The sequence below is a fragment of the Cricetulus griseus genome, chromosome 2 (assembly GCF_003668045.3).
Source record: "Cricetulus griseus strain 17A/GY chromosome 2, alternate assembly CriGri-PICRH-1.0, whole genome shotgun sequence".
Classification (NCBI taxonomy): domain Eukaryota; kingdom Metazoa; phylum Chordata; class Mammalia; order Rodentia; family Cricetidae; genus Cricetulus; species Cricetulus griseus.
Window position 1 is genome coordinate 369,187,818 of NC_048595.1, and position 27,510 is coordinate 369,215,327.

At 42.3% G+C, this 27,510-nt stretch overlaps 2 protein-coding genes and 1 pseudogene across 3 annotated transcripts; all 3 read right to left on the minus strand.

Annotated features, from left to right (window-relative positions):
* Positions 1–404: 404 nt before the first annotated feature.
* LOC100763724 (olfactory receptor 10C1-like) lies at positions 405–1,370 on the minus strand. Its single transcript, XM_027400007.1, is given in 1 exon segment — positions 405–1,370. A coding segment is annotated over 1 exon segment (966 nt).
* Positions 1,371–18,852: 17,482 nt separating this feature from the next.
* On the minus strand, positions 18,853–20,030 carry LOC100765190 (annotated as a pseudogene).
* A 2,899-nt stretch (positions 20,031–22,929) lies between these two features.
* Positions 22,930–23,898, minus strand: LOC100760272 (olfactory receptor 10C1-like). 2 transcript variants are annotated; one of them, XM_027400009.2, is made up of 2 exons: positions 23,564–23,895; positions 22,930–23,131 (listed from the first exon to the last, which is right to left on the minus strand). In XM_027400009.2, exons 1-2 carry the CDS (start codon positions 23,893–23,895, stop codon positions 22,930–22,932), a joined length of 534 nt encoding a protein of 177 aa, XP_027255810.1. The 2 variants fall into 2 exon arrangements, with proteins under 2 accessions (XP_027255810.1, XP_027255809.1); XM_027400008.2 differs by having other exon boundaries at positions 22,930–23,898.
* Positions 23,899–27,510: the final 3,612 nt, after the last annotated feature.

The following is a 27,510-nucleotide window of genomic DNA, read 5'->3' on the forward strand; positions in this document are numbered from 1 at the left end:
TTAGCCCCAAATAAATATATAGAGACTTATATTGATTATAAACTATTTGGCTGATGGCTTATGCTTCTTTACTTTCTAGCTCTCTCTTAATTCTTAACCCATGTCTACTTTCTGTGTATCTCCATGAACTCTTGGCTTATTCAGTGATTCTCAGACCTCTTGCTTTCTCAGGCACTATACAGCGTCTTCCTCGATATCACACTCTATCTCCCTTTCTCCAGAATTCTCCTAGTCTGGTAGTCTTGCCTATAGTATCTGCCTGGCTATTGGCCAAACTAATACAGAGGTACCTTCAAAATTAGGAAGATACTCAATGTAAGCCAGATAGAAAAATGTACCAATGTTTGTTTGTTTACTCTGACTCCTTGTGCATTTTTGTTAGTGAACAGAACTGCATGGTACTGTTACCTATTCATTGTTAGAGTATTTCTCAGGCCCAGAGTTCTCCTCAGTGCTGCTTTGACTTCCTTGTTCCGTAAACTATAGATGATAGGGTTCAGCATGGATGTCACCGCTGTATAGAAGAGGGCCAAGAATTTATCTGTTCCTGGTGAGTGGCTCGCCTTGGGCCTCAAGTAAGTAATGGATCCTGAGCCATAGAAGAGTGTGACTACAAGTAGGTGGGAAGAACAGGTAGAGAGAATTTTATGGCGTCCCTCAGGTGACGGCATCACCAGCACTAAAATCAGAATTCTGACATAGGAAGAAATGATCAGTAAAAATGGACTGGATATGCAGAGGATTGCTGCCACAAAAACTGCAGCCTCGTTATGGGATGTATCTCCACAAGCAAGTGCCAGGAGAGGTGAAAGGTCGCAGAAGAAGTGGTCTATCTCACAGGGTCCACAGAAGTCCAAAGAAAAAATAAAATTGGTCTGTCCCAACCCTACTATGCATCCCATTCCCCATGAAACCATTGCCAAATGGGCACATGCCACATGACTCATTCATGTTGCGTAGTGGAGTGGGGAGCATATGGCCATGTAGCGGTCAAAGGCCATGGCTGCCAAGAGGCAGCACTCAGTTATTCCAAAGAATGTGAAGAAAAATATCTGTGTGGCACAACCCTCTCGAGAAATCCCTCGCGCCTCAGTCACAAGGCTCTGCAGCATCTTGGGTATGACAGAGCAAGTGTAGCCAATCTCCAGGAGAGACAAGTTGGCCAGGAAAAAGTACATGGGTGTGTGTAGAGCTGGACTGGTGCAAATAGCGAGGGCTATGAGTGTGTTTCCTGTCAGTGATGCCAGGAACATGAAGAGGATGAAGATGAACAGGAGGAAGCATTCTCCAGGGTCCTCAGAGAACTTGGCAAATACAAAGCGTTTGACAGACAAGCTGTTCTCCTGCCACAGAGAGCAATTGACAGTCATCTCCTGGAGGAGAGAGCAGCAAGTCACTAGAAGGATTCTTGCAGATGAGGGAAATTATTCAATTTAATAATTTTAGAGTCTCAGTTGAGTCAGAGAGAGAATTTTTACCTGCTGTCCTAAAAGTAAAGTTTAGAAGTAATGATTCATCCTTACGGATTCTCCTATCCTACACTTTCTTTGTGTATCACATCAGGTGATTTTCTCCAAAGTTTACTGAGCATTATATCAAGTGTCCAAGGATGTAGGCAAGGTGGTGTATACTTGTATTCTCGGTACTGATGAAGCTGAGGCAAGAGTCTTACCATTGGTTTGAGTTCAGCCTCACTTATAAAGTACAATATCATTCAATTAAAAGAAAAGGAAAAACATTAATTGTGGTTCAATTCTTCCTGCATGCTTCTCATTGACCAGATATCTATGTTACCTCGAAAAGCTCTTCTCCTATGTACTCATATCTATGCTTTCCTGTTGTCATGGATACCATCTCTCTAACCCTTCTTAGAGAGTTTTGAACCCAGAGGGTTCTGTGATTGCTATTGTTGTTACTCAGATCCAGGTATTAAAAATACCATTTCCTCAAATAAGACTCTTATTTTCCTGAAGGAATAGCAAAATCAAATAACCATTCATTAAAAAATGAGTACTGCAATGCATGGGCTTAAAGACAGAGAAGCTTCTTGGAAAAGATGGGCAAGTTGAGACATGAAAGAGAAGCACCATTACTCCTCAATGCACCATGTGTTCACTGCTGAGATACATCAGCATGGCAGCTTATTTATGTATCTTGATAGTTCCCATCATTTATTAGAGCATGATTTCTCACTGAGAGTTTCATTGCCTACATGATAAGTTTCTTTTTTTTTAATACAATTCATGAGATCCTGTGACTCAGGTCACTCATTGAGGCTGCTGTGTGCTTGTTTGATTGGTTATCTAATAAACTCTCCAGTTCCAGCCCAGCTTTTTTTCTGGAAATCACCCAACTCTTTCACCTAGCAGTTACACTCCATGCTTTTCACACTACAGCTGCTAAAATAGCATTTGCCACTGTGGTGATTCCTACTTCTCATTTCTTTCTGAGTGTAGCCTTATGCGGAGACTGAGTGTGGACTTCACTTTTCTAATCATTGCGTTTGCCATCTTTACTAACCTATAAGTTCTCATGTAACGAGAAGCTTCGGTGTTCACCTTACTCTGCCTCATTATTTATTCTGCCCATCACTGCCCATCCTGTGAAGTTCAATCTCATGAACCTCACACATTTCAGATTCATCTTACTTGTTTTTCTCTCAGTCTGATATTTTTCCTTCCAAATGAGATGACCCTTACTGTTTTCTGGGGTTTATGTGGTTCTGCTGAAGTTTGTTTTTTTTTCTGCAAAAAATCTGAATATGCCATATTTTCTCCAACAAGGGCAGAATAGGTGATACCATCAGGTGTTTGGTCCTCCCTCTATTCACTTGCTATCACCAGATTTCACCAGGTCATGCTATGTTGTATGTGTGTATATCACATTATGGTTGATCCACAAACCAAAGGAGGGCTTCAGGGATTTCAAATTATTATTACAAATAATTATTTAAGCAGGATCATGGATATATGTAAATCATGTACATACATACATGTCACATGTACTTGTATGCCTGTATATCCATGCAGAAACACACACCGTTGTACATAGTGTAGAACAAGGGATCACTCTGGGAGGTTGTGTATGAGTTAAAATCTTAGTATAGACAACAATGTTGCATAACATTATTTGTTCAAACTCTGTTCCTCAATTTGACCACTTACACAAGGGGCTGAGAAAAAATATATTCCTCATGACGTTGTGCAATGAGAAGTAAGTTAATTCCCCAAATCACATAAAAAGTTGCTCAGGTGCTGAATGCTTATCAGCTACACAGGACATGAACATAGTTGTATACCTACACACAGCTGTATTATGTTTAGGAAACACAACCTAAATGATATATTTTCATCTCAATCTGTGGAATGAGAATGATTTACTCTGAAGGCGTATCAGATTCTTAAGAAAGAAATAAGAGTCAGAACACTTTGATGTGAATGTCCCATCTGCCTCTCATCACAACTTACATTTTCTTCACATAAATTTGGATTCACTAGCTCCTTGTAAACACTGCATGACATAATCTTCCCCATCTTCCTAGTGAAGCTGCTTTAAGTGGTTCCTACCAATACTCAGCTCTGTTTTATACATCAACCTTCAGTGTTATAAAGTGTGCACTACCCCTCATGGTGGATCAGTACTTATCCCTAGCATAAGAATGGACTTTGGGAGTCCATCCCACATGGAGGGATACTCCCTAAGCCTAGACAAAAGGGGGTGGGCTTAAGCCCAATCCCAAAGGATATGACAGACTCTGAAGGAAGGCCTCTAAGGAAGGCCTCACCCTACCTGGGGAGCCGATATGATATGGGTTAGGTAGGGTGTTAGTTGGGGGTACAGGGGAGGGGAGGCAGAGGAATCTGGCATTGACATGTAAAATAATCTTCTTTCTAATTAAAATAAAAATTAAAAAAAGAAAAAATAAAGTGTGCACTACACACTGGTAATGTCTGGAGGTTCCTACCAACAGTTGTGTTTTTATTGGCATCTGCATATATGCAAGAGATGGTGCATGAGATGAGAGGATCTTTATATATTACAGTCTTGGTTTTGCATGATGATACCTTACATATCCCAGAGACCCAAGTCAAGCTCACTCTACATGGTACTACTTTGTGAATGATACTGGTAAAAAAATCTCATTTTCCCCTGGTGTCAATGAGGTTAGAAATGTTCATTGGTGGGTTTGGTCCCTTATCTGATCTTTTAAAGTCATGACACAGTGTTAGATACTGTTTCTGAACACTGCAGTGTGTGTATGTAGAAACTATTAGGAAGTGAAAGTTTCACTATTATATAATAACTATTTCTGAAATTCTATAATAGCACACACAACTTTTGTAGCTTGTTCAGGAAAAGATTATTAGGAGGTTCATTCCTGGCTTCCCAGTTTTGCCACATTCACTGACCAAGGACCATTTATGCAGCTGAATGACACTTTAGGCCAACCCAGTAGCAACGGTGGGATCACTTGATTAGATTATATTTTGTCATAGAACATGAGTATCACAGTAACAAATGAGCTCTAATTTTCCATGAAACAAACAACTAACAATAATAGACAGCTGTTTTCTGAGATGGATGCTCAAGTCTGCATAAACTTTATTAGCCTCAACAAAAGGAGACAATAACCATATAGAATTACAAAAAAGAATGGAAAATGTTTTGAGTATCAGATGTTTTTTAATATATTTTATTTCACTCTCCCCAAACCTAGTCTTGATAAATTAACTGTGTTACATACCTCCAATCACGGCAATTGAAGAGATAATTAGGTGGTATCTGCTTCTGATTAGCCACTCCTGTCTTTCTCTTCATTCTTTCCTTACAACATACAGGAGACGCACACCATCCCCCTCCTCCTCATCTCTACATTGTACTGAAATGGCTTTTTTAAGGTGAGGAACCATTCCTGATGTCAGGAGAGAGCACCATGTCCTTCAAGGCAATGCTCCCATCTTTCTCTCTCTCTCTCTCTCTCTCTCTCTCTCTCTCTCTCTCTCTCTCTCCTTCTCTCTCTCTCCTCTCTCTCTCTCTCTCTCTCACACACACACACACACACACACACACACACACTTGAGTGAGTGTGTGTGTGTATTCATGCCTTACTACTCCAAAGACTTATCCCCACTTTCTCTTTTCCTGGGAATCAATGAACCCTAATCATATTATACTAAAATGTTTCTGTGTTCTCAGTCCTTTTCATTTTAATTTCCCCAGGAGACTCACAATCTCTTCTCATTGATGAGTTTCAGGAGGCATCTCATTGCCCTCCTGAGAGTCCTTATGGATTGGGAAACCTGTCTGTGCAGAGGAGCCACATTCTGCAATAGCCCTTTCTCCTGAGAAAGAGTTCTATCACAGAACACCAGAGTGACTCCATCCATAATGGAAGTGTCCCAATAACCTAGTCTTTTTTTCTATTGTATGAGCATTGCCACATCTCCTAGAGAACAAATCATAAAAACCAGAGCATTTATTCATTCCTTGGCACTCTGAGTTTTGAATTAAGGCGATGAATATTATATTCTTGTTAGTGATAGCTGAATAAAGTTTCCAGTCTCATCATAGTGTGTTGACATATTGGTTGTTCCCTCCTGTTACTAATTTATCATCTGCTTTTATTTAAATCCTGAAAACATTTTGGGTTTTATGAAATGAAATCACCATCTGCAATAATAGTGTTACTGGTATCATGCACCTATCAATAACTTAGAAAAATCATATAGTGTGTAAATTGTTTTACTATTCAGCTGGACTCAGTCTCTAGTATTGTGTGGTAGGTGATTGTTATTGCTTTATTCTTATTAAGGCATTGTTGGTTTGGGTTTTAGTCGCATAAGAAATCTGTTTGGCTTTATGAAAGGAGGTAATTTTGATTTGGGCAACAAAAAGAGAGGGGCATAGTCCATGTTCTACTATCTTTTGGGAGAGTTTGAGTGTTAGTATTTATCTTTATTAAATGGTTGGCAGAATACATCAAAGAACTCATCCGTTAAAGGAGTTTATTTCTGTTGTAAATAAGTACCAGTTTAGTTTATGCAACCTTTATAAGTAAATTCAGATCATGTTTCTGCATTAAAAAGTTTTGGGGCATCTAGCTTGTTTCCAGGTTCTGGCTATTACAAATAATGCTGTGATGTACATCAATGAACAGATGTCCTTGTTGTGTGAATGTATTTCTTTTGGGTATAAGAGTGGAATTTCTGGATCTTGTGGTAGAGTAATTCCCATTTTCCTGAGGAATCACCATACTGATTTCCAAAGTGGCTGTACAAGTTGGCACTCCCAACAGCAGTGGAGAAGTGTTCCCCTTTCTCTACATCCTCTCCAGCCTAAACTGTCATTGGTGTTTTTGATTTTAGCCATTATGACAGGTGTAAGATGGTATCTCAGATTTGTTTTGATTTGCATTTCCTGGATGGCTAAGGATGTTGAACACTTTCTTATCTGTCTTTCAGCCAGTTTAGATTCCTCTGTTGAGAATTATCTAATTAGTTCTGTACCCCAATTTTTAATTGGATTATTTGTTGTTTTGAGGACTAGCTTCTTGAGTTATTTGTAAATTTTAGAGATCATCCCTCTGTCAGATGTGGGGTTGGTGAAGATCTTTTCCCAATCCATGGGCTGTCACTTTGTCTTATTGACTGTGTCCTTTGCCTTACAGAAACTTCTCAGTTTCAGGAGGTCCCATTTATTAATTGTTGATCTCAGTGTCTATGCTACTGGTGTTATTTTCAGGAAGCTGTCTCCTGTACAAATTCCTTCAAAGATATTTCCTACTTTCTGTTCTAATAAGTTCAGTGTGGCTGGATTTATGTTGAGATCTTTCATCCATTTGGACTTAAGTTTTGTGCATGGCAACAACCTAGAAGCACCTCAACTGAAGAATGGAGAGAGAAAATGTGGTCCATTTTCACAATGGAGTACTACTCAGTGGAAAAAACAATAGAATTTTGAAATTTGCAGGCAAATGGATGGAACTAGAAGAAACTATTCTGAGCGAGGTAACCCAATGACAAAAAGACAAACATGGTATGTACTCACTCATATGTGGATTTTAGACATAGAGTAAAGGATTACCAGCCTACAATTCACACTGCCAGAGAAGCTAATAAACGAGGAGGAGAGACATACATGGTTCCCTGGAGAAGGGGAAAGAGACAAGATCTCCTGTACAAATTGGGAGCATCGGAGGAGGAGAGAGCAAACTAGGAGAATGAGAAGGGGAGAAGAGGAAGGGTGAGGAAGACATGATGGGGCAGGGAGGTTGAGATGGGGGAAGAACAGAGGAGAGAAAGATAAGAGATAATATAATAGAGGGAGATATTATAGGTTCAAATCAGGAACTAGAGAAATGTCTGGAGAACTAAAAGGATGACACCAACTGACAATCTAAGTAACAGAGGAGAGACTACCTTAAATGTTCTCTCCTGATAATGAGATTGATGACTAATTCATATGACATCCTATAGCCTTCATCCAGAGTAGGGGAACCTGTAGCCACGCCTGCAAGGGTGTGGTCAGGGTGAGGTAGAGTGAGAGGTTCAGGTGGCTGGGTTTCACTTTCGGTTTCCTTTTCGTCTTGCTGTATAGATTGCTGCTGCACCGGCTGGCTAGGTGGCTCTGTAAGTAAGGCTTTTCCCTATTAAATACCCCTGTATTTCTACCTGACTCCGTATTGGTAATTTCCCACTTTAATCCAGCAGCTGGTGGAAGCAGAAGCAGACACCCTCAGCTAAACCTTGAACTGAACTGAAATCCAGTTGCAGGGAAGGAGGACAGATGAGCATAGGGGTTCATACCAGGTTGATGAAATCCACAGAAACAGCTGACCTGAACAAGGCAGAGCTCTTAGTCCCCAGACTAATACCTGGGAAACCAGCATGGGACTGATCCAGACCCCCTGAATGTGGGTATCAGTGAAGAGATCTTGGAAATCTATGGGGCCCCTTGTAGTGGATCAGTACTTATCCCTAGCATAGGAATGGACTTTGGGAGTCCATCACACATGGAGGGATACTTCCTGAGCCTAGACACAAGGGGGTTGGCCTAGGACCTATCCCAAAGGATATGACAGACTTTGAAGACCCCCTATGGAAGGCCTCACCCTCCCTGGGGATCAGAAAGGGTATGGGATAGGTAGGGTGTTGGTTGGGGGGGCAGGGGACAGGGGAGGGAGAGGGACCTGGGATTAACATGTAAAATAATCTTCTTTCTAATAAAAAAAAGAGAAAAAAAGTAATGCTGAAAAAAAACAGTTTATTTTCATTTCTCTTAAATTGAAATTATATTAAATTCTGAGTTTACAAAATCCATGAAAACAAATTTTGGTAGCTTTTGTTTCTAGGACTTTGTGCATCTTAAGACATAGTGGATATATCAAAAACCACAAAGAATAAAGTTAATTTATCTTATTATATTATATTATAGTACAATAATCCTTGAAATCAATAGAACGAACACACAGAAACTACAAAACTACCTTGAATAGAACATGATACTTTTTAAAAGACTATTGACTCATTCAAGGTATCAGGGAGGAAACTTGAAAGTTCCTAGACTCATTCTATGCATAATGTCTGGCTGTGGGTCTGTATTTGTTCCTATCTGCTGCACGAGGAAGTTTCTCTGATGGTGGCAGAGCAAGGATCTGATCTATGAGTGTAGGAGAATTTCATTAGGAGTCATTTTATTGCTACTTTTTAAAAAGACCAGTAGTTTTTGGTTTATCCCTAGACTCTGGGCTATCTGGTTTAAGGTTCTTGTTAATCTAAGCAGTGCCTGGTATGGGTTTCATCTTGTGAAGTTAACCTTAAGTCAAATCAGATATTGGTTTGTGCCACGAGTTTTGTGCCATCACTGCTATGCTGGCTCTGAGAAAAAAAATTCCAGAAGATTTCACCACAATGATGCTGGCCTCTTCTTCTTCTTCTTTTTTTTTTTTTTTGGTTTTTCGAGACAGTGTTTCCCTGTGGCTTTGGAGGCTGTCCTGGAACTAGCTCTTGTAGACCAGGCTGGTCTCGAACTCACAGAGATCCACCTGCCTCTGCCTCCCAAGTGCTGGGATTAAGGGTGTGCACCACCACCACCCAGCTGCTGGCCTCTTCTTAATCACTGCTAATATTTTTAGTTCTAGCTGACCAGCGTCAGCTGCCCGAGTAAAGCAAAGTTTATACTTTATCGGTTCTGGTCTTACATCAATCACAACTGGTTTTTCAGCTCCAGCTAGCCAGAACCACATATTATTAACTCATAATATGCAATAGTCTTTAAGTGACTTTCAAACTTCCTTCTGGAACTCCACAAGCTAGGTCTTCATTGTTTTGTACTAGTATTTTTTTAATTTAATATTTTCTTTGGCTGAGGTATCCATTTATTCTATTGTCTTCAATGCCTGAGATTCTGTCTTTCATCTTTTGTATATTGTTGGTGTGCTTATCTCTGAAGTTCCAATTTGAGTCCCTAAATTTTTCATTTCCAGATTTCTCTCATTTGGGATTTTCTTTATTGACTCTACTCTACTTTCAGGTTTTGAATTGTTTCATTCATTTTCTTCACTGTTGTCTTTTACAGATTTTTTTTTTCTAGGAATAAGCTTGCTTCACATATCAATCTCTTCTCCCTCCCCTCCCCCAACTCTCCTTCCCAACCCCTCACCTGTCCCCCACCCTCCATTCCCAGGCAGGGTAGGGCCCTCGACATGGCTCCTCAAAGTCCACCACATCATCCTGGGCCGGGCCTAGGCCCTCCCCCAATGTGTCCAGGCCCAGAGTTCATCCCTTCATATGGTCTGGGCTCTCAAAGTCCCTTCTTTCAACAAAGAAAAATACTAATCCACTACCAGGGGCCCCCTAGAGTGCGGAGGCCTCCTCATTGACATCCATGTTCAGGGATCTGATTCAGTCCTGTGCTGGTCTCCCAGGCAGCAGTCTGGGGTCCATGTGCTCCCCCTTGTTCAGGCCAGCTGATTCTATGGGTTTCACCAGCCTGGTACTGACCCCTTTGATCTTCATTCCTCCCTCTCTGCAACTGGGTTCCAGAGTTCAGTTCAGTGTATATCTGTGGGTGTCTGCCTCTGCTTCCATCAGCCACTGGATGAGAGCTTAGGATGGCATAAAAAGTAGTCATCAATCTCATTTTAGGGGAATGGTGTTTAGGTTATCCTCTCCACCATTGCCAGGATTGTCAGTTCGTGTCATCCATGTAAATCTCTGGAAATCTCCCTAGTGCCAGATCTCTCCTCTGACCTATAATGGCTCCCTTTGATATGGTATCTCTCATCCTGCTCTCCTCTATTCTCCCCTCCAACTCAACATCTCTGGTCCTCCATTTCCTACTCTCCCCTCCTCTTCTCTTCCTCTCATTCTGGCAGCTCCCTGTCCCCTACCCTCATGCTCCCAATTAGCTAATGAGATCCTGCCCCTTCCCATTCCTGGGGTCCATGCATTTACCCTTGAGTTCTTGTTTCCTAGTTTCTTTGGTGAAGTGGATTGTAGGCTGGCAATCCTTTGCTCTATGTCTAAAATTCATATATGAGTGAGTACACACCATGTTTGCCTTTTTGTGACTAGGTTACCTCACTCAGGATGGTTTTTTCTAGTTCCATCCATTTGCCTGTGAATTTCAAGATTCCATTGCTTTTTTCTGCTGAGTAGTACTCCATTGTATAAACGTACCACATTTTCTCTATTCATTTTTTCAGTTGAGGAACATCTATTCATTTTTTCAGTTGAGGATTCCAGGTTCTGGATATTGCAAACAGTGCTGCTATGAACATGGTTGAACATATGTCCTTGTTGTATGAACGTGCATTATTTGGGTGTATGCCCAAGAGAGGAATTGCTGGATCTTGAGGTAGACTGATTCCCATTTTTCTGTGCCACTGCCATACTGATTTCCAAAGTGGTCTTACAAGTTTGCACTCCCACCAGGAGTGGAGTAGAGTTCCTTTTTCTCCATATCCTCTCCAGCATAGATTGTCACTGGTGTTTTTGATTTTAGCCACTCTGGCCAGTGTAAGATAGTATCTCAGAGTTGTTTTGAGTTGCATTTCTCTGATGGCCAAGGATTTTGAGCACTTTCTTAAGTGTCTTTCAGCCATTTCAGATTCCTCTGTTGAGAATTCTCTGTTTAGTTCTGCACCCCACTTTTTAATTTCATTGTTTGGTGTTCTGGTGGCTAGCTTCTTGAGTTCCTTGTATATTTTGGAAATCAGCCCTCTGTCAGATGTGGGGTTGGTGAAGATCTTTTCCCATTCTGTGGGCTGTCAATTTGTCTTACTGACTGTGTCCTTTGCCTTACAAAAGCTTCTCAGTTTCAGGAGGTCCCATTTATTAATTGAAGGTCTCAATGTCTGTGCTACTGGTGTAATGTTCAGGAAGCGGTCTCCTGTGCCAATTCGTTCAAGGGTATCTCCCACTTTCTCGTCTAGAAAATTCAGTGTCGCTGGATTTATGGTGAGATTGTTGATCCATTTACACTTAAGTTTGTGCATGGTGACAGATATGGATCTATCTGGAATCTTCTGCATGTCCGAATCCAGTTGTGCCAGCACCATTTGTTGAAGATGCTATCTTTATTCCATTGTATAGATTTAGCATCTTTGTCAAAAAAATAAGGTGTTCATAGGTTTGTGGGTTAATATCAGAGTTTTCAATTTGAATCCACTGGTGTATCTGTCTATTTTTGTGCCAATACCAAGCTGTTTTCATAACTATGGCTCTATAATAGAGCTTGAAGTAAGGGATGGTGATGCCTCCAAAAGATCCTTTATTGTATAGAGTTGTTTTGGCTATCATGTTTTTTTTTGTTTTTCCATATAAAGTTGAGTATTGTTTTTTCAAGGTCTGTGAAGAACTGTGTTGGGATTTTGATGGGGATTGCGTTGACTCTTTATATTGTTTTTGGTAACATTGCCATTTTTACTATGTTGATTCTACCTATCCAAGACATGGGAGATCTTTCTGGTATCCTCTTTAATTTATTTTTTTGAAGACTCAAAGTTCTTGTTTTGGTTAGCATTACTCCAAGATATTTTATGTTGCTTGTGGATATTGTGACGGGTGATGTTTCTCTGATTTCTTTCTCATTGGATTTATTATCTGTATATAGTAGGGCTACTGATTTTTTTGAGTTAAATTTGTATCCTGCTACTTTGCTGAAGGTGTTTATTAGCTGTCAGAATTCACTGGTAGAGTTTTTCGGGTCACTTATGTAGACTATCATATCATCTGCAAATAGTGAGAGTTTGACTTCTTCCTTTCCAATTTGTATCCCTTTGATCTCCTTTTCTTGTCTTATTGCTCTGGCTAGAACTTCAAGTACAATATTAAAGAGGTATGGAGAGAGTGGACAGACTTGTCTTGTTCCTGATTTTAGAGGAATCACTTTGAGTTTCTCTCCATTTAGTTTCATGTCGGCTGTTGGTTTGGTGTATATTGCTTTTATGATATTTGATATGTTCCTGCTATTCCTGTTCTCTCCAAGATCTTTATCATGAAGGGATGTTGGATTTTGTCAAAGGCTTTTTTGGCATCTAGTGAGATGATCATGTGGCCTTTTTTTTATTAGTTCAAGGTATGGAACAAGCTTATTTCATATGTAAGTCCCTTCTCCCTCTCCCTCCTCTCACCCCCTTGCTCCTCCCCCATCCCCAACTTACCCCCACCCCATCCACCCACCACTCCCCAGGCAGGGTAGAGCCCTCAACGGGGGCTCTGCAGTATCCACCAAATCTTCCTTTGCTGGGCCTGGTCCCTTCCCCATGTGTCCAGGGCCAGAGTGTAGCTCTTCATGTGGGATGGGCTCTCAAAGTCCCTTCTTGCACCAGGGAAAAATACTAATCCACTACCAGAGGCTCCCTGGAGTGCAGAGGCCTCTTTATTGACATCCATGTTCAGGGGTCTGGATCAGTCTTGTACTGGCCTCCCAGACAGGATCTGGGGTCAATGTGTTCTCCCTTGTTCAGGCCAACTGTTCCTGTGGGTTTTTCCAACGTGGTACAGACCCCTTCTCTCTTCATTCCTCCCTCTCCAACTAAATTCCAGATTTTAGCTCAGTGTATATCTGTGGATGTCTGTCTCTGCTTCCATCAGCCACTGGATGAGGGCTCTAGGATGGCATAAAGAGTAGTCATCAATCTTATTTTAGGGGAAGGGCTTTTAGGTTATCCTCTCCACCCTTGCCTGGATTGACCATGTGTTTTTTTTTCCTCAGTCTGTTTATATGGTGGATTACATTGATGGATTTTCATATGTTGAATCATGCTTGCATCCCTGCGATAACGCCTACTTGATCATGGTTGATGATTTCTCTGATGTGTTCTTGGATTCGATTCACCAATATTTTGTTGAGTATTTTTGCATCGATGTTCATGAGGGATAGTGGTTTGTAGTTCTCTTTTTTGCTTGTATCTTTGTGTGGCTTGGGTATCAAAGTGATTGTAGCCTCGTAAAAAGACTTTGGCAATGTCCCTTTTGCTTCTATTGTGTCAAACAATTTGAGGAGTACTCGTATTAGCTCTTGTTTGAATTTCTGGTAGAATTCTGCAGTGAAGCCATCTGGCCCTGGGCCTTTTTTGGTTGGGAGGCTTTTGATGACTGCTTCTATTTCATTAGGGGTTATAAGTCTGTTTAAATTGCTTATCTGTTCTTGGTTTAATTTTGGTAAGTGATATCTATCCAGAAAATTGTCCATTTCCTTTAGATTTTAGAATTTTGTGGAGTACATGTTTTCAAAGTATGACATTATGATTCTCTGGATTTCCATTATGTCCATTGTTATATCCCCCTGTTCATTTTTGATTTTGTTAATTAGCATGCTCTCTCTCTCTGCCTTTTGGTTAGTTTGGATACAGGTTTGTCTATCTTGTTGATCTTCTCAAAGAACCAACTCTTTGTTTCATTGATTCTTTGTACTGTTTTCCTAGTTTCTACTTTATTGATTTCAGCCCTCAAGTTGATTATTTTCTGGCGTCTACTCCTCCTTGGTGAGTTTGCTTCTTTTTGCTCTAAAGCTTTCAGTTGTTCTGTCAATTCTTTAGTGTGACCATTCTCCAGTTTCTTCATGTGGGCACTTAGTGCTAAGAACTTTCCTCTTAGCACTGCTTTCAGAGTGTCCCATAAGTTTGGGTATGTTGTGTCTACATTCTCATTAAATTCTAGGAAGTTTTTAATTTCACTTTTTATTTTTTCCTTGACCCAGGAATGGTGCGATTGGGTGTTATTCAATTTCCATGAGTTTGTAGGTTTTCTGCAATTTGTATTGCTGTTGAATTCTAATCTTAAAGCTTGGTGGTCTGATAAGATACAGGGGGTTATTTCAACTTTTTTGTTTGTGTGGAGGTTTGCTAAGTTACCAAGTATGTAGTCAATTTTAGAGAAGGTTCCATGTGGCTCTGAGAAGATGGTATATTCTTTTTCTATTTGGAGGGAATGTTCTATAAATGTCTATTAATCCCAATTGGGCCATAACTTCTGTTAGTTCATTTGTTTCTTTGTTAAGTTTCTGCCTGGTCCTCCTGTCTAGTGGTGAAAGAGGGGTGTTGAAGTCTCCTCCTAAAAGTGTGCGGTTTTATGTGTGGTTTGAGCTTTAGTAATGTTTCTTTTACAAATGTGGGTGCCTTTGTATTTGGGGCATAGATGTTTAGGATTGAGATGTCATCTTGATAGACTTTTCCTGTGATGAGTATGAAATGCCCTTCTTCATCTCTTTTGATTGATTTCAGCTTAAAGTCTAATTTGTTAGATATTAGGATTGCTACACCAGCTTGTTTCTTGGGTCCATTTGATTGGAAAATCTTTTCTCAACCTTTTACTCTAAGGTAACGCCTGTCTCTGAAGTTGAGGTGTGTTTCTTGTATACAGCAGAAGGTTGGATTCTGTCTTCGTATCCATTCTGTTAACCTGTATCTTTTTATAGGCAGGTTAAGACCATTGATATTGAGGGATATTAATGTCCATTGATTGTTGGTTCTTGTTTGTTTTGGATTTGTTTTTGATGGTGTCGTTGTGTGTGGATTTCACCCTCCTGTTTCTTTTCCTGTTTTGTAAAGTTGGATTATCTATTACCTATGTTTTTGTGAGTGTAGTTGGTTTGGTTTGGAGTTTTCCCTCTAAGACTTTCTGTAGTGCTGGACTTGTGGATATATATTGTTTAAGTCTGGATTTTTCATGGAATATCTTCTTTTCTCCATCTATAGTGATTGAAAGCTTTGGTGAGTACAGTAGTCTGGGTTGGCATCCATGTTCCCTTAGTGTCTGTAGGACATCTGTCCAAGACCTTCTGCCTTTCAAAGTTTCCATTGAGAAGTCAGGTGTGATTCTGATAGGTCTGCCTTTATATGTTACTTGACATTTTTCCTTTGCTGCTCTTAATATTTTCTCTTTATTCTGCATGTTTGGTGTTTTAATTATTATGTGTCGAGTGGACTTCTTTTTGTGGTCCAGTCTGTTTGGTGTCCTGTAAGCTTCTTGTACTTTCATAGGCATATCCTTCTGTAGGTTGGGGAAGTTTTCTTCTATGATTCTGTTGAATATGTTTTCTGTACCTTTGAGCTGTATTTCTTCACCTTCTTCTATACCTATTATTCTTAGATTCGGCCTTTTCACAGTGTCCCATATTTTCTGGAAATTTTTTGTTAGAGATTTGTTGTATTTGAGATTTTCCTTTGTCGATGACTGTATATCCTCTAGCGAGTCTTCAACAACTGAGATTCTCTCTTCCACCTCTTGTAATGGTTATACTCACATCCTTAGATCCTGATCATTTATCCAGCCTTTGTATTTCCAGCATCCCCTCATTCTGTGTTTTCTTTATTGTTTCTGTTTCAGCTTTCATGCCTCGAACTGTTTCTAGTGCTTCCTTCACTTGTTTGGGTTTTTTTGTTTGTTTGTTTTTTTATTCTTTAAGAGAATTACTTATTTCTTGAATTTTTTGTTTGTTTTTTCTTCTATTTCTTTGTTGTTGTTGTTGTTGTTGTTTTTCGAGACAGGGTTTCTCTGTGGCTTTGGAGGCTGTCCTGGAACTAGCTCATGTAGACCAGGCTGCTCTCAAACTTATAGAGATCCACCTACCTCTGCCTCCCGCGTGCTGGGATTAAAGGCATGAGCCACCACTGCCCGGTTCTTCTATTTCTTTAAGAGATTTTCTTGTTTTCTCTTTAAGGGTCTCAAACATCTTCATGAAGTAGATTTTTAGGTCTGTCTCTTCTTCTTCCTCTGTGTTTTGCTTTTCCGATCTTGCTGCTGTGGATTCCCTAGATTCTGGTGGTGTCATATTTGTCTTTGTTTTGAGTGTGTTCTTATTCTTGCTTCTTCCCATCTCTTCTTCCAGTGGGTGCAGGTGGGGTCTCTCTATCTCCTTTTGTCACCCGGTGGTGTGTGTGGGCCAAGACTTCAATGTCTGCAGATATGGATGGTCTGGCCTCTCCTGGTAGTCTCCTCACTCAGGAGATTTTGGGGTGGCAGAGGGGGAATGGAGAGTGAGGTATTTCCAGATTCAAGGAGTTCCTTCCTGTCTGGGTGGGGCCACTCTATGCAGGTGGGTTCACTCTCTGCAGCTGTAAGCCCAAGAGATCATGGGGTGATGGGGACCTTGGGCAGGAGTGGGATTCAGGAGAGGTCAGGGACCCGGGGGACAAGGAAGAGTCTTTACAGATTTCATTAAGGGAGAAATTCTTTCCTCATTAAGGACCTCTATCATATTCATGAAGGCTATTTTTTCACTGTTACATAAATTATTTTATTTAAAAAAACCAGCACTGACCCTTTCCCACACACCAGCACATGCACTCACACACTCGTGTCCTCATTTCTCTTCTTTCTGAACAGCCACCTCAAACACCATAGGTTCTCATTGTGATCATCCTCAAACCTGAAAATTGGGAGATCCCATTTGAGACATGGGCCCTCTTCTCCCACCCCTGGGTGAGCACTCTCGCCATCCTCCTTATAGGGCAGGAGGTCAGCATCTCCTTCAAGGCACCAAGATCTGCTGTTGTTTCCCTTCATACAACCCCGGAGCACCAGCAACCAGAGGTGATCTTTGAGGCTGGGACCCCTCACTTCAGGTCAACTCCTCCCACACAAGGGAGGCTTTGTAGCCATGCTTAAAACGCTTCCCAGAGGTTCCTGGAGTAGGTACTATCTGGTGTGAGGAAGAGCAATAGAGAGCAATTGAGCACCAAGCTCCCTAATGCCACCCTGGAGGAGGGTGCCAAGCTCCAGTTCAACCTCCACCAAGAAAAAGCAAGCCCAGAGTCCCACAAGGGGGTGGATGGTGTGGCAAGGTCTCAGCCTTGAGAATCTCACATCTCTACCCTCCAGCATAGACCCCATCTGGGACCTACTAGCACCTTGGCAATGATAAGGGCCCAGAGCAACTGAAGACAAATCACACAGACAGGGGCCATTTGGAGTTGGTCCTAATCGCCGCATTGATAACAGCGTTTGGCTCCCCAACCTGACACTGAATTATGGACACAGCACAGCAGCTAAGGTTACAAGGGGTGCACTGACAGAAGGCGGTGGTGAAAGACCCCCGAAGAGGTACTTTCGTAGAAGGAGACCCGCACCCAGGAATCAGCGAGGCCACGAACTTGGATGCAAAAGCAAGAGGCTTTATTGGAGACGCGAGTACCCGGGGCGACTTAGCTTCTGTGTGGCTAAGCGCGCCGAGCCAAGGGAAAGGGGTCCTTATATAGGGAAAAAGGCGCAAGCTAGGAGCAGGGATTCTATTGGATAATTCTAATGAGGCATTGTACAGAGCTATTCCCATTGGTCAATGTATATGAGGCGCTATACAGGGTTATTCAAATGAGGCAAAGTACAGAGTTATTCAAATGAGGTGAAACATAGAGTCTTTCAAATGAGGCGAAATACAGAATCATTTCCATTGGATGGTTCAAATGAGACACAGAGCCATTCCAGATCAGCATATTCTCAAGGTCTGGTGTCTGGTACAACAGACTCAATTCCCCCTCCCTCCGCGTCCAGATGGCTGACCTTGGGGGCGGAGACCTTGGGACGGAGTGTTTCTCATCGGGCGGGGCTCAGGGGCCGGGCTCCAGGCCGGCTCACTTGGTGTTTGTTCTCGTGCCGACCCACCTGGTGCTCGCCCTCGTGCCGGCCCACCCGGTGCTCGTTCTCGGGCCGGCCCACCCGGTGCTCGTTCTCGGGCCCGCCCACCTGGTGCTTGTTCTCTGGCCCGGCATGCGGCGGGTGGCGGGAGAAGGCCGCCGGGGGTAGGGATCGGGGAAGCCGCCGACAGGAGGAAGAGGAGACAAACTTGAGAAAGAAAGGGCTAAGGGGCAGGGGTCTTTCATTGGCACATGAACATTTTACACATTGCGCACAGGCAGGCTAGGACAGGATAAGAGCACAGGCTGCCGGGACTCAGCAGCATAACCAGGGCACCCTGAGGAGCTGCCTTCTGGGAAGACAGTGCCAGTAGTCAACAGGTGAGGACCTGTCCAACCACTTGGGCTAGGACATGCGTTCTCACATGACCTTTCTGTGTCTTCTAGACCAAGTTCCCTTAGGGGAAAAGACAGACAGATAGAAGTCAGGTGGGAAAAGGAAATCAGAGATCATCAGAGAGACTCAAGTGCCAGGAGGGAATGAGGAGACAGGGCCAGGGCTCAAGCCTTCTGGGTGGGTAAGGCAAAACGAGAGCTGCCTCCTGAAAGAAGGGACTGTGTGAGAAAGCTACAGAGACAGGGCTGAGACACAGCTGACCTTGCCCAGGGAAGGCTGCAGACCAAATCTGGGGCAGACAGGACTCGAGGAGAAAAAGGCCTGTGGGGCCTTGGTTGCCCATAGTAGAAGTCAAGCCAGCACATTGGTCACAAAGCTACAGGCTGACACTGTGCTGATGCCGGCCCCCTCTGACTCCACCATCATTTCCCCGACATCCCCAGCTTTGGGGTCCCAGCTCTTGGCCATCTAGACTGGCATGGTCCGAGAGACCAAGCAGGTGCTCCATTGAGTCACAGTTCTGCAGGTCAGAGGCCCCGGTGCGAAGGCTTAATAGGGTCAGAGTGTCCGTATCTGGGCCTGTACCAGGCCCAAGGCTGCTGCCCTCCTCCAGACTCCCACCCTCTACCCCTTCGATCCCACTGTCCCCATTCTCAATGCCCTCAGGGCCAGCTTCAGCCCCCACAGGCCAAGACTGCCAAGAGCCCAGAGGATGAAGAGGCAAACCCCGGAGCTGGGCATGAATCTGCTCGCTGATCTTTTCCAGGTTACACAGAGCCAACTGAGTAGCGGGTCTTGGCCTGTGCCACCTGCTGCTCCAGTTCTGTCACCTTGGCCTTGTCCTCCTTCAAGATTTGGCTGAACTGGGCCTTGAGCTCAAAGTAGGGTCGGCTCCTGCCAATGGCCCATCGGAGGGTCTTCTGCAGGGCCTGGACCCGAGCTTCAGCCTGCTGGCACAGCCGGGTCACACGCTGATGTTCCCGTTCGCCTCGAAGACACTCTTCCTCTACCTCCTTTACCTTACAGGTAGCATAGTTGAGCATCTCTTGCCATGTAGGGTCCAGTCGATTTTTGTCAGCCATGACACCCTGCTCAGCCACAAAGACCATCTCCTGGGCAGGATTGTGCATGCTCACAGCACGCTCATAGAGCAATGCTGCTTTTTTGTGTCTCCTTCTGGGCCTCCTTAGCCAGTCGTGGAGCCTCCTAGTAGGGCCGGGCCTTCTCAATACAGCTCCCCAAGTGAGAGCCCTGTGTGTTAAGCTTTCTTGCAGACTTCTGCAGGATCCTTCGGGAAGTGGTTCTGGCCTCATCTAGCTGTAGCTCCACCTGATTGATCTCACTAGCCTGGTTCAGATCCTCCAGCTCCTCCTGTATCCTAGGGTCCAGTTCTTCCTCCTCTCTAGGGGACAATTTGGTCTCACTGCTGTTGCTTCCACCTCCTCCAGGCTCCTCTGCAACAAGGCTCCTAGGGGCTTCATCCTCTACCACCTCTGGCCACAGCTCCCCCTGTGGAGTCTCTCGGCCCCCTGGAGCCTTTTTGAAATCAGCCATGACTGCTGGAAGAGGGCAGAGCCCTATGCACAAGAGAGGCTGACATGCTGGGATCAGGGCCCCAGCTTGAGGCTTCCTGGGCTTTGGATGTCAAACAGAAGGTTTTCCTCTTCTCAAAGGGAGAAAATAAGGGGCACAGGAAGAGCCTCATGCTCAGTTAGAGGCTGAGACTCAAAGTGTTGGTAAGGTCCCTGTAACTAAAGCCTCCAGTGTGCAAAAGTTCTTCGCACCCCACCACAGGGAGTCCACCAAGAGACCACAGCAGCAACAGCTCCAAACAAAGCAGCAAAGGAGGCCTGGGTCCTGGGCTGAGGGCTGGGAAGAGGAGCACCATTCGGGAGGGTGGAGGCAAGTGCCTCCAGGCTGTGGTGGCAGATGAAGAGAGAGCTAAGTCCCAGCAGAGGCTAAGAGATGTAGGGGAAGCTGTAGCCACGCCTGCTTAGGGGTGTGCCTGACCACGCCTTCAAGGGCATGGTCAGGGTGAGGTAGAGTGAGAGGGGGTCAGGTGGCTAGTCACTTTCCGTTTTTGGCTTGCTATACAGACTGCTGCCACAACGGCTGGCTAGGTCGCTCTGTAAGTAAGGCTTTTCCCTATTAAATACCCTTGTATTTCTACCTGGCCCCGTATTGGTAATTACCCGCCATAAAGAGACAAGCCCTTGGGGATCTCAGTTTACCTTGCTGTGGGGGGAGTGTCTAGGGAGCAAACAATCTTCTCCCTCCCTACTCATAAAGGCTTTTTAAAGTTTTTTTTTGTGTGCTTCAACTATGTTGAAATACTCAGGAAATTATATGGTAGGGTTGCTGGGGTCTATTAAGAGATACATTGTCATGACTTTTGTTATGTTTTACAGTGGCATCTGGGTTTGGAAACATTGCAATTACAGATACGGATACTTTTTTAAAGATAGATGATTTGTTCCTTGATTACTGTTGCCCTCTTTGGTTCCTAGGAAAGTATGTGTGTTGCCTGGTAAGAAATTCTTCTGGGATGCTGATAAGTGTTGTCATTGGGTGTTCCAGGTAACATGTGTGTCTAGGTTTTGGAAGCTAACATTTATGAATGGGGATAGGCTAGGAGGGAGGGGCAGAGAGGGCCCACACAAAGGAGGAAAGCAGTATGTTCTACCAGGATCTACTCAGTTCTCTAGGAATAGGGGCAGGGAGTGAGGACAGGAGACAACAGCTAGTCTGATACAGATCGGGGGTTGAGATGGGGGCCTGGATATGGGGAAGATGAGGTGTGAGTGAAAATCTGAAGCTCACTTCCCTTCTTCACTAGACTACTTGCTTCTCAATCAGGCTTGGCTGACAGGGTCCCAGAGAAAGTCAAATGGAGTTGGGCCTGGGATAAGAGGATGAGAGAAGGAAGGGTGGAGACACGCTGCATGATTCGCTAAAGATGGGGACAGAAAGGTGAAGGCCTTATCAGATGATCTGCAACAGATTTGGGAGTAAGACTGAGGGAGTATATTTGCTGGAGAGGAGGGAGCATTGAAGATACACATTTACATTAGTTTTTTTCCCCTGGCATTAATATCCTGTAGGCTCCTAGACAATGCCTGCTGGATTTAGAGATGGGGATAAAGTGATGAGTCTGGGAAGAAATGTCAGAGAGGAAGATATGCGAGTTCCAATAGACACGGGGACAGGGATGGAGATGAGGCTGAAGCAAGTGGGTCTTCTATATAGCTGGGGATGTGAAAGAGGGTTTGAGTTGAAGGACAGGAGGGAGAGGTGAAGATATAGTTACCCTACCTGTTTCCCTGACTTTCAGGGTCAGTTATTCCCAGGGGTGCCTGTTGATGTTAGAGGCTGGGGTAGTGGAATGAGTTGGGTGAAAGAATATTGTAGGAGAAGCTCTACATTATCTTTTGGGGTTGGGGGTCAGAGAGGAAGGGGAGACTACAGAAGGTTTTCTGTTGCAGAGCTAGGATTGACACTGGGGACAGGACTTGGAGTAGTGGAGAGAGGTGAATACATGCAGTTAAATGACCTGCTTCCCTGTCCTAACTGGCCTGTGGACTCCAAAGTAGTGATATTTTTTAACATGTGAAAACTCCTGAAAATATTTCTCATGTTTTGTTTAATATTTAAAGTAAATAGTTTCAACTATTAAAAGTTCAGTGTATAATAATGCTTACACATTTTGGTATATATAATTTCGATAGAATTCTGGGACATTTACTATATGGTACCATAAAAATAGAAAAAATAGAGATATAGACTGAAATAAGACCATGCATACAGTTACTATTTAATAAAGAGTCATGTGAGATATGTTTGGATAGAAAGCAGAAGTCATAGGGGCATCAGGGGCTAGGATTTGCAAGACTTCTGATATGTAACTAGTTAATTGAGATTGTCATCCTGAACCCTAAACATAATAGAATACTCTCTACTGTATTGGACTTTTTACTTGTATTCCTTAGTATTTGACTGTAGGGGTATTTGTGTCCCACCTTGTCCCACAGCTGTTTAGCCCCAAGTAAACACAGAGAGACTTATAATAATTATAAACTATTTGGTTGATGGCTTATGCTTCTTTACTTTCTAGCTCTCTCTTAATTTTTAACCCATGTCTACTTTCTGTGTATCTCCATGAACTCTTGGCTTATTCGGTGATGCCCAGACCTCTTGCTTTCTCAGCCACTATACAGCATCTCCCTCAAGATCAGACTTTACCTCCCTCTCTCCAGAATTCTCTAGGGTAGTAGAGATACCTGGTCTGGTAGTCTCGCCTATAGTATCTGCCTGGCTACTGGCCAAACTAATACAGAGGTACCTTCAAAATTAGAAGGATACTCAATATAAGCCAGATAGAAAAATATACCAATATTTGTTTGTTTACTCTGACTCCTTGTGCATTTTTGTTAGTGAACAGAATTGCATGGTACTGTTACCTATTCATTGTTAGAGTATTTCTCAGGCCCAAAGTTCTCCTCAGCGCTATTTTGACTTCTTTGTTCCGTAAACTATAGATGATAGGGTTGAGCATGGATGTCACTGCTGTATAGAAAAGGGCCAAGAATTTATCTGTTCCTGGTGAGTGGCTCGCCTTGGGCCTCAAGTAGGCAATAGACCCTGAGCCATAGAAGAGTGTGACTACAAGTAGATGGGAAGAACAGGTTGACAGAGCTTTATGGCGTCCCTCAGGTGAAGGCATCACCAGCACTACAATCAGAATTCTGACATAGGAAGAAATGATCAGTAAAAATGGACTGGATATGCAGAGGATTGCTACCACAAAAACTGCAGCCTCGTTATGGGATGTATCTCCACAAGCAAGTGCCAGGAGTGGTGGAAGGTCACAGAAGAAGTGGTCTATCTCACAGGGTCCACAGAAGTCCAAAGAAAAAATAAAATTGGTCTGTCCCAACCCTACTATGCATCCCATTCCCCATGAAACCATTGCTAAATGGGCACATACCCCACGACTCATTCTTGTTGCATAGTGGAGTGGGGAGCATATGGCCATGCAGCGGTCAAAGGCCATGGCTGCCAAGAGGCAACACTCACTTATTCCAAACAATGTGAAGAAAAACATCTGTGTGGCACAACCCTCTCGAGAAATCCCTCGCGCCTCAGTCACAAGGCTCTGCAGCATCTTGGGTATGACAGAGCAAGTGTAGCCAATCTCCAGGAGAGACAAGTTGGCCAGGAAAAAGTACATGGGTGTGTGTAGAGCTGGACTGGTGCAAATTGCAAGGGCTATGAGTGTGTTTCCTGTCAGTGATGCCAGGAACATGAAGAGGATGAGGGTGAACAGAAGGAAGCATTCTCCAGGGTCCTCAGAAAACTTGGCAAATGCAAAGCGTTTGACAGACAAGCTGTTCTCCTGCCACAGAGAGCAATTGACAGTCATCTCCTGGAAGAGAGAGCAGCATGTCACCAGAAGGATTCTTGCAGATGAGGGAAATATTCGATGTAGTACTTCTAGAGCCTTAATTGAGTCAGAGACAGAATTTTTTACCTGTAGCCATAAAAGTCAAGTTTAGCAGTAATGATTCATCCTCACAGATTCTCATATCCTATGCTTTCTTTGTGTATCACATCAGGTGATTTTCTCTAAAGTTTACTGAGCCTTATACCAAGTGTCCAAGTATTTAGGCAAGGTGGTGTATTCTTTTATTTTCTGTACTGATGAAGCTGAGGCAAGAGGCTTACCATTGGTTTGACCTCAGCCTCACTTATAGTGTAAGATAAATAAAAAGGAAAAACATTAACTGTGGTTTAATTCTTTCGGCATGTTCCTCATTGACTAGATATCTATGTTACCCAGAAAAGCTGCTCTCCTATGTACTCATATCTATGCTTTCCTGCTGCCATGGATACTGTCTCTCCAACCCTTCCTTCTTTGAGTATTGGGCCCAAAATGTTCTGTGATTGCTATTGTTATTCAGATCCAAGTATTAAAAATACTATTTCCTTAAGCAAAACTCATGTTTTACTGAAGGAAGAGTAAAATCAAATAACCATTCAATAAATAAATGAGTACTGTAATGCATGGGCTTAAAGGCAGTGCAATCCTGATGTCTGAGCAGTTTAATGAGGTGGTCAGAGGAGCATCTTAAGAAAAGATGCACAAGTTGAGACATAAAAGAGAAGTAGGGTCAACCAACCAGCACCATAACCCCTTAATATACCATGTGTTCACTGCTGAGATAACATTAGCATGGCAGCTGATTTCTGTATCTTAATAGTTCCCATCTTTTAATAGAGCATGCTTTCTTACTCAGAGCATCATTGCCTGTGTGTTAAATTTCCGTTTTCTTAATACAATTCATGAGATTCTATGACTCAGGCCACTAATTGAGATAAATAAAAAAGAGTAAAGGAGATTGGGTCTTGGTATGTAGTACAGGCTGGCTCAAATTCCCAATTTCCCTGCCTCACTCTCTTGAATGTTGGAATTCCAGAGGTAACCCATCATGCCTTACTTGATAGAATTTTCTTCCTAACCTTCCATCTCAATAGACCTCACATTACAATCCCATCAAACTACTTGTATTTTGTACATATGTTGTTTATACATTTCCTTTTGTCTTTGCTCATTTTCTCACAGGCAGGCTGCTGTGTGCTTGTTTGATTGGTTATCTGGTAAACTCTCCAGTTCCAGCCCAGCTTTTTTTCTGAAAATCACCCAACTCTTTCACCTAGCAGTTACACTCCATGCTTTTCACACTACAGCTGCTAAAATAGCATTTGCCACTGTGGTGATTCCTACTTCTCATTTCTTTCTGAGTGTAGCCTTATACAGAGACTGAGTGTGGACTTCACTTTTCTAATCATTGCGTTTGCCATCTTTACTAACCCATAAGTTCTCATGTAACGAGAAGCTTCAGTGTTCACCTTACTCTGCCTCATTATTTATTCTGCCCATCACTGCCCATCCTGTGAAGTTCAATCTCATGACCCTCAAACATTTCAGATTCATCTTACTTGTTTTTCTCTCAGTCTAATATTTTTCCTTCCAAATGAGATGACCCTTACTGTTTTGTGGGGTTTATGTGGTTCTGCTGAAGTTTGTTTTTTTCTCCAAAAAATCTGAATATGCCATATTTTCTCCAACAAGGGCAGAATAGGTGATACAATCAGGTGTTTGGTCCTCTCTCTATTCACTTGCTATCACCAGATTTCACCAGGTCATGCTATGTTGTATGGGTGTATATCACATTATGGTTGATCCACAAACCAAAGGAGGGCTTCAGGGATTTCAAATTATTACAAATAATTATATAAGCAGGATCATGGATATATGTAAATCATGTACATACTTACATGTCACATGTACTTGTATGCCTGTATATCCATGCAGAAACACACACCGTTGCACATAGAGTAGAATAAGGGATCACTCTGGGAGGTTGTGTATGAGTTAAAATCTTAGTATAGACAACAATGTTGCATAACATTATTTGTTCAAACTCTATTCCTCAATTTGACCACTTACACAAGGGGCTGAGAAAAAATATATTCCTCATGACGTTGTGCAATGAGAAGTAAGTTAATTCCCCAAATCACATAAAAAGTTGCTCAGGTGCTGAATGCTTATCAGCTACACAGGACATGAACATAGTTGTATACCTACACACAGCCATATTATGTTTACTTTTGGTGTACACTCTATTTGGAGAAATTTCATACCACAATCCATAAACTTTGATCCTATTCATTAATTGTTCTCTATGCAATACTTTTTATATTGTGGATAATGGAAAAGAAAAAAATTAAAACATGCATACATATATAAAATGGTGCACGAATCTATCCTGAGGAGATATATTTGTGTATAGTACATTATTTAATCTGTTAGAGGATATTTACCCATACATGCAGAAGTTCTAAAAAATTAAGGATAGAGAACACATGGGCTGAATTAAAGTATTGATGAGCTTGAAGCAGGAAGTCTGTGATTACTTGGACTTTCAGGGCACTCAGCTCTTGTAAAAATTGCCCAACCTTGAGTATTCTGATGTGACACATTTTACACTTAAAGTATTATAAACATTAGCTATACTATATTAACTGCAAATATCCATATTTCTCATGTATTATGCATTATCAAAATGTGCTGTGATTGAGCAAAGGAAAACAAAAGACCAAAAAGCTAACAAAGAAAATGTCTAATTTTTAATCTGAAATATTTTCTTAAACCCCTGCTTTTTAGTAATGGCTTCTGTATTTGTATAGGGAGCCTGCCATATGAAGAGTATGGTCTTGAATCTTAGTTAAATTTTCAGGAACTCAACTTAAGAAACACAACCTGAATGATATATTTTCATCTCAATCTGTGGAGTGAGAATGATTTACTCAGAAGGTGTATCAGGTTATTGAGAAAAAATAAAAATCAGAACACTTTGATGTGATTTTCCCATCTGCCTCTCACCACTTACATTTTTTTGACATAAACTTGGATTCACTAGCTCCTTATAAACACTGCATAACATAATCTTCCTCATCTTTCTAGTGAAGCTGTTTTAAGTGGTCTCCTACCAATACTCAGCTCTGTTTTATACATCAACCTTCAGTATTATAAGTGTGCACTATACACTGGTAAGGTCTGGAGGTTCCTACCAACAGTTGTGTTTTTATTGGCATCTGCATATATGCAAGAGATGGTGCATGAGATGAGAGGATCTTTATATATTATAGTCTTGGTTTTGCATGATGATACCTTACATATCCCAGAGACCCAAGTCAAGCTCACTCTACATGGTTCCGCTTTGTGAATGGCACATATAAAAAAATCCCATTTTCCCCTGGTGTCATGAGGCTAGAAATGTTCATTGGTGGGTTTGGTCCCTTATCTGATCTTTTAAAGTCATGACACAGTGTTAGATGCTGTTTCTGAAACACTGCAGTGTCTGTGTGTAGAAACTATCAGGAAGTGAAAGTTTCACTATTATATAATGACTATTTCTGAAATTCTTTAATAGCACACACAACTTTTGTAGATTGTTCAGGAAAAGATTATTAA